Genomic DNA, 7,695 nt, shown 5'->3' on the forward strand with positions numbered 1-7,695 from the left:
CATGAAATAAATTCGAATACAAAAATATTTTTCTGTTCTATAACACAAAATAGATAAGTATACGAAGTTTGAAAGTCTTTCGGCACCAAAAACACTATGTAAAACATTAATGAAAAATGTGGCCCCCGTTTTAAAAAAGATCCGAAATTGGTTGCGTAGTTCTCGAGTTTTAGGGATTCACACAGACAGACAGACAGACAGACAGACACACATTCTCATTTTTATATATATAGATAGAGAGAGAGAGAGAGAGAGAGAGAGAGAGAGAGAGAGATCTTTGAAAGTTGTTTACGGGAAACGTTTTGAATATGTTAAAAAGAATGCTCCTATTGTTTTATGCAGACCACAGTCTAATGATGCTAACTGGTGAACCAGTATTTGGAGTTGTATCGAGCTGTACTGAAATAATGTAGGCTAAATATAGTAACGATAATGATAAATTGCATCCATGGATTGTTATTATTATTATTACTGTCATTACTAGGGCGGCGAGCTGGCAGAATCGTTAGCACGCCAGGCGAAATGCTTAGCGGCATTTCGTCCGTCTTAAAGACGGTCTGTGTTCAAATTCCGCCGAGGTCGAATTTGCCTTTCATCCTTTTGGGATTGATAAAATTAGTACCAGTTATGCACTGAGGTCGATGTAATCGACTTAATCCCTTCCCCCAAATTTGTGCTTCCTGCAGAAAGGATTATTATTTCTATATATATATAACTTGTGTGCATACGTTCATGTTTGTCCCCATCATCATTTGACATCCGACATTGGTTTGCTTCCATTCTTCCATTCTAAATAAGTACCGAGGGGGAATTGTTTGACTAAATCTATCACGGCAGTACCCCAGCATGGCCGCAGTTCTGTTATTGAAATAAATAACATGTGATATGTGCACGTGTGAAGTCGGTGAGGTGGTAAAAACGTTAGCACACCGGGCGAAATGCTTAGTGGCATTTCGTCTGTCTTTACGTTCTGAATTAAAATTCCGCTAAATCGACTTTGGCTTTCATCCTTTCGGGGTCGATAAATTAAGTACCAGTTGCGTACTGGAGTCGATCTAATCGACTGGCCCCCTCCCCAAAAATTTTGGCCTTTGTGCCTAGAGTAGAAAAGAATATTTGAGAGAAAGAGAGAGTTTAAGGAACTACATATCTTCATATAGTCACGTCAATTTATCGACTGGTTTTTCGCTAAATATTTTGAGTAAACATCCCTCTAATTTCAATCTAATGAAAGGAAAATTTCTTATCTCTACACAACACTTATAAATATAGAATAGAGATTATATACTTCCAACACCTGTTTACAGAATAGGGAAACCACATATGCTTCGAGATGCTATCCACCTGAGAGCCCGATTAACCAATCTCTAGATGAACCATAGTAAAATTCATCTAGTACGCAGATAATAAAAAAGAGGAAATGAGTGGTTTGATTTCAAGAAGAAATAAATATAGCTATTATTACAAAACATATCGTTAACCATATTAAATTGTTTTGTATAAGAAATTCGCTTCGCAATCGACACGTCAAGCGCTTCCGGCTTCGATCTACCGGCGCGACATCTTGAGAAAGTAACCTTATAACAGTCTCCTTACACACTTACACGCGCACAAACACTCTCACACACACACACACACACACACACACACTCATACACATACACATATACATAAACATATGTATGTGTGTGTATATAACATTCATTCATAAGTATACATATGTATATGCCTATATATGAAGAGACGCATTGAGTAGTGGCTAGAGCATTGCATTCTTGATCGCTAGATAGTGGTTTCGATTCTTGAACCGGGTGATGTGTTGTGTTCTTCAGCAAGATAGTTTATTTCATGTTGCTCCAGTCCACTCAGCTGTCAAAAATGAAGAAACCAGCAAAAGGCATAATTTATCTTAAGTATCGCAACGTTAATACGCGTTAGATTGATCACTAGTACAGAGAGACAACAGGGTAACGCCGTAGTTGGATAGCTAAAAGAAGTAAACAGTGAGGAGGCCCTTGGAAATCCTCATTTAAAAATCCCAGAAAGGTTTTTTCTAAAGTTCAAAAGACCTAGCGGTGTTGTTTTTTTTTTGTTTTGTTTTTTTATAGATAGATAGATAAATAGACAGACACAAAGAGGGCACCTACTGGTGGCATGTGGTCTGTGCTGAGTATAGCTTTGTTGCTAGTTTAAGGGGTTAAGTTCTCTTCTTTGAGTTCGTGTTCATGTTTGTATTAAAACCTTTCAGACGAACCTCAGCGTCTTTTCTTTTTTAATTTTTCAATATTTTAATTTTTCATTTTGTCATTTTTCTACATTTTTTCTCGTTTTTTCTTCATTGCTCAATTCTGTCATCTTTAATTCTTAGCTTTTAGTTTCCCAATCGCTAATTGCTAACTTCTCAAATCCCTTCCTCCTACCCATTCCTTCTATCTGTTCATTCCTCCTAACTTAGCTTTGTTTCTCTTGGCATAGCACTCCCTCTTACCATCTTACTACGGCGTTACCCTGTTAGCTCTCTGTACTAGACCGCAACTATGTTGCCTGAGATACACCAATACCTTATAGATTCCTTACTGTTTCGGAATTGTATTGTAGTCAGGACAGAATAGAATTGAGTTGCTTTTCTCTTAGTTGTTTTGATGACATACGAGACAGGCCTTTTCCATCATTACGCATTGTTGCTCTATAGGCACATGTAACTTTAATCTTTTAACTTTTACTGGCTTCGGTCATTAGATTGCGACCATGCTGGGGTACTGCCTTGAAGAATTTTAGTCGAATGAATCAACCCAAGTAGTTACCTTTTGCCGAACCACTAAGTTACAGGGTCGTAAGCACACCAACACCGGTTGTCAAGCGGTGTTGGTAGGGGACACACACAAGCAAAACGACACGCACGCACGCATACACATATCCATATATATATATACATATATAAAATATATTATGTTATCCGGAAAGTTCTGAGTGTTTTTTTAATATGCAAAAAGGGATATAAATAATTGACCTTTCAATAAATTTTAATCGATGGAATAATTTCTATTATTATTAATGACCTTTGCTTATCTATCAATTTAAATATTTCAGCAGCATAAAATTTGACTGGTTTTGAAGAAAAAAAAGTTAACGAGATGCATTTTGGCTCCATCTAAATCGTTAAATGTTTTTTCCTTGCAATGAGTTCTGTGGAGACAAAAACAAGTGGTAGTCGGATGGCACAATATCTGGAGAATATGGTGGATGGGGTAAGAGATCCCAGCCAAGTTCATGTAACTTTGTTCGGATAGTCAAAGATACATATGGTTGGGCATTGTCTTGTTGCAACACTATCCCTTTCCCTTTGAAACCTCCGGCCTTAATTCTTTGGTTTTTTTTGTAAAATTCAAATTAGCCAGCTGATGACAATAAACATCAGAATTAATGGTCTGGTTTTGTGAGAGAAGTTCATGATAAATAATACCTTTATGTTCCCACCAAACACAGAGTATAGTGTTTGTGGTATGAATTTTTGTAATTGGTTGTTATTTTGGAGGTCCCTTACTCAAAAACCGGGATCTTTTTCGCACTACGTTTCCGTACATAATCCAATTTTCATTTCCAGTCACAAGTTGTTTCAAAAAAGCATGCTTCCATTCTATTTCAAAAGCATATCACAAACGGAATACCGGTCCAAGCAATTCTTTTCTGAGAGTTTGTGAAGGACCCATACATTATAGCGAGAATTATATACAAGCTTCATTAGGTTTTCATGAGCTTTACTTTTAGAAACTTCCAACTTCTTTGTAAGTACTCTGGTCGTGATATTTGGGTTTTCTTCGATTTTCACCTTCAGAACACCTTCATCCAATTTTGAAGGTCTTCCACTGCGACTGTCGTCTTCCAAGCTAAACTCTCCACCTTTAAATTTTGCAAACCACCTTCGAACAGTTGATTCACCTACAGCATCATCACCATAAGCTTCACAAATGCTTTTGCAGGTCTTTGCAGCATTTTCTCCTTTTCTAAATCAGAAAAGCATTACAACGCTAATAAGAAACTTATGGTCATTCATTTCAAATGTTAATAAAAGATAACCGGAATGAAAGATAAATCTATTTTTAGTCAGAAACAAAGAAGATATACACTACCATTTCGAACAACGCCAAAGTTTTAACTGTGTTACGCTTCAAGTGTGTTCAATAATGCCTTAAAAGATTTAGCTTCAAAATGCTCAGAACTTTCCGGACAACCTAATATATATATTTTAAATTCAAATTACGATAAACGTAAACAAACAAACGAAGTTTGCTTTTAAAAGCGTTGAAATATCTTAGAAAGTTATAGAAGTGATTTTAAATTCTCAAACGCAGGATAATGCTAATAATATAGCCTGAACAGGATAAACTACTCCTATTTTGCAGAAAAAGTGTAGGCGGCCAGCCATAGTTAATATATATATATATATATATATACATATATAGACAAAGAGCTTCTTCAAGTGTCTGTCTACCAAATCTACACACAAGGCTTTGGTCCACCCGAGGCTATTATAGGAGACACTATGCCAGGGTGCCACGAAATGGGACTGAATCCGAACCGATGTGGTTAGGAAGCAAGCTTCTTACCACACAGCCACGCCTGTGCCTATTGTTGATGAAAAAAATATCTTGAGTTTTAGTTGAGTTCTGAGTTCAAACACTTCCATGGCCTACTTTAGGGGTAGGCTTAATCAATCCGGCCATGTTCTACTTGAGTGATAGATTTAATCCGTTGTCCGGTTTAATACCACCATCTGATAACTTAAGGTACGTTTTTATAGAATGGACTTTGCAAAATATACTAAGCTTGCAAGCTTTCGGTCCAAGTGTCTGGTTTGTGAATACTTCCTTCCCATAAGTTTCATCATCAACTTCATCATGCCTTGGATGAGTCTTTTAACTCGTAGTCTCTATCACGAGTCTTTGAACTCGTAGGGGCAGTTGCTCAGTTTCCATGGTGTATAAAATGGTTGGTTGCGATGTGAGAGAGATTTGACTCGGCATGTTGTACAACATCATCATCATCATTATCCTTGGACATCGTTATCTCGAGCCCTAGGACTCATGGGACTGATTCCCCAGCTTTACGGGTTCCATATCGTATAAGTGACTCGGATCACAACATTCCACCTGAACGGGACTTCAGTCCGTTGCAGGGTTACTCATTTACATTCGAGTGGACTGAAGTAACGTGAAATGAAGTGTTTTGTTCAATAACGCAATGCACCACCTATTCCTCGAATCGAAGCCACAATCTTACAATCATGAGTGAAACTCCCTAACCACTGAGTCACGCACCTTCACTAAGTTTTCATACGTTTCGGAGGCTCTGTAAGGGGTCATGGACACTATCTTTTCTCTTGATAAAGTTGAAAACTGTCTAAAAGAAACTTATCTACTCTTAATCGTGAATCTCAATAAGAGGTTAGCCTATATTCGTTAATCCAGCATATATTTAAACACTCCATTTGGTGATCAAATGAGCTTAACCTCTACGTAATCGTCTGACCTAATATAAATAGTAACCAAACAGTCTTCAAATTCTACCCTACCGTTTTTAGGAAAGAGAAATGTGAAATTAGGGATGCATTTTTGACAATATAAAAAGGTGGATTATTGTATCGCTTCGAGCATTTTTGTCCATAGGTCTACGGAATGTGCACAGATACTGGAATATACAAAGTAAGGGGAGCAAGAATAGCTAAATTCTTATAACACGTAAATGAACGATTATTTTGGATTACAAATGTAGATTGGTTACAAAGATAATCTCTGAAGCTCGATATAATTTCAGTGAGGATTCTTTACTGAAATTATTGTATTTTGGATAGAAAGAAAATTAAACGGTAACATATGTTACGTTTAGAATATCAACCGAGAGATACAGATCAGAAGATTTTAAGATGATGTTGTATCGAGAACCATGGAAAGATCGATAGTGTTGGTAAAATATAGTCAAGATTATCATCTAAAAGAAAGCAATGCAAATAAATCGAAGGTGGATTCGTAAATAACCGAATGATATAAATATACCTGCTACAAAGCAATACTACATTCATCTTTTGGCTTCGCCTGAGGTAACCATGAATAATTGGCATTTGCTGGCTGTAACCGGTAAGCTGATCACATTTATATTTTTTAGAAACCTTTTTCTTTGCTACATTCTTATTTAATTATTTTCATGTAACTTTATGAATATAACACTTAGTCTGTGTACATATATACATCATTAGATTTCGAAATGAATTCTGATGTTTCTATGTCAGGTTAGACAATTTCACTTACAAGTTATTTTCATCTCAGTATTTAAAAATAATAACAACAATACTGATTTCTTTGTTAACTAATAAGTGTTCATGCAAATAGCAAGGGTGGTACAGGACGATACAGTAAAATATCATATTCGCCAAAATGGGAGAGACGTACGAAGGCTGCTCGTGGAAACTCCACAAAACTACGTTTGTTTTGACCACGAGGACAAGTGCCCCCTCTTCAGCTGCTTCTATCAGTCTACAATTGCATGCTTAGAGCAGGTCCGTTTTCTCATATGTCATCCTTGCCACGTCCACCCAACTTTCAATAAATTTGATGGTAGGCAGTACTTCTCGCTCCATCCTCACTTTCCTTTCGAAGTGAAATTTTAAAAGGTTGATGAGGACTTGGCGAAATAGGAAGGTATCTTCAGCCCTTTCAATGTGGTCCACCATGCAACCACTTTCGCTAAGGCCACCAGACAGATCAATGCTGCCCGATCTTTTTGGCTATAGGAAGGCGACTGGACGATCTTCACACGGGACACAGCCGATAGTCGAAGCCATCTTACACGCGGCAGCAACTGTTCGATATAAACTCATATACAGTTATGCTCGGGCAGTGGACAAGTACGTACAGAACCGATTCGTTACTGTGCTCGCATCTCGAGTAAGCCGGACTGACGGCACTTCCATGTCCGGGTGGTTTAACTGAAGCAATCAGCACAAACAGACCAGGGATTTCTGGAGTTAATCCATGGGTCCCGGCCTGAAAGTTCCACAGACATCTCTGGGTTTATTTTTGCTCCAGTCACGACTTTGTATTCCCTAAGAGCGTTGCCGATTACTTACCATGTGTTCGACATAATGACGGTGACATCGTCAGCGTATGTCAACATAGTTCTCCCTCAACGTCCCTCAACGATTTTAGTTTCAGCAGTAGTGGCTCTAAAATCAATCCTATTAGCAATAATTCTACTATTTATTGGCCAAAGGGGTACATACATGCTTACAATAACGTCTACGTGGGTATTATTAAAAACGTCAAATGCTGACAAATCATAAAAGAAAAACTCCTACAGTCAGTGCCGTTATGCGAGTACTAAACTAGTATATTATTTCATCGACGCTGAGGTGGGGGCGGAGGATATGAAACAATGTTGACCTCGTTGGGACTTAAGTTCAACACGTAAAGAGGCAGAACAAATACTGCGAGGCATTTTGCACAACGCTCCTATCAATGCTGCTAATCCATCAGCAGTAGCAGCACCAGCAGCAGCAGCGGCTGAAGAAGAAGAAGAAGAAGAAGAAGAAGAAGAAGAAGAAGAAGAAGAAGAAGAAGAAGAAGAAGAAGAAGAAGAAGAGGGTCGAAAATAATAGAAAATGCACATTTTCGTTGATGGTGTTTATAGTAGATATTCCAC

The 7,695-nt window shown here is 37.8% G+C and overlaps 1 protein-coding gene across 1 annotated transcript in view; it reads left to right on the forward strand.

Annotated features, from left to right (window-relative positions):
• The first annotated feature begins 6,725 nt into the window (after positions 1-6,725).
• LOC128247369 (zonadhesin-like) overlaps positions 6,726-7,695 on the forward strand; it is a 60,192-nt gene continuing 59,222 nt past the window's right edge. Inside the window, exon 1 of the mRNA XM_052966739.1 lies at positions 6,726-6,941. Coding sequence (XP_052822699.1) covers positions 6,726-6,941 — 216 coding nt within the window. The remainder of the gene's footprint in view (positions 6,942-7,695) is intronic.

This window comes from Octopus bimaculoides, chromosome 3 (assembly GCF_001194135.2).
Source record: "Octopus bimaculoides isolate UCB-OBI-ISO-001 chromosome 3, ASM119413v2, whole genome shotgun sequence".
NCBI lineage: Eukaryota > Metazoa > Mollusca > Cephalopoda > Octopoda > Octopodidae > Octopus > Octopus bimaculoides.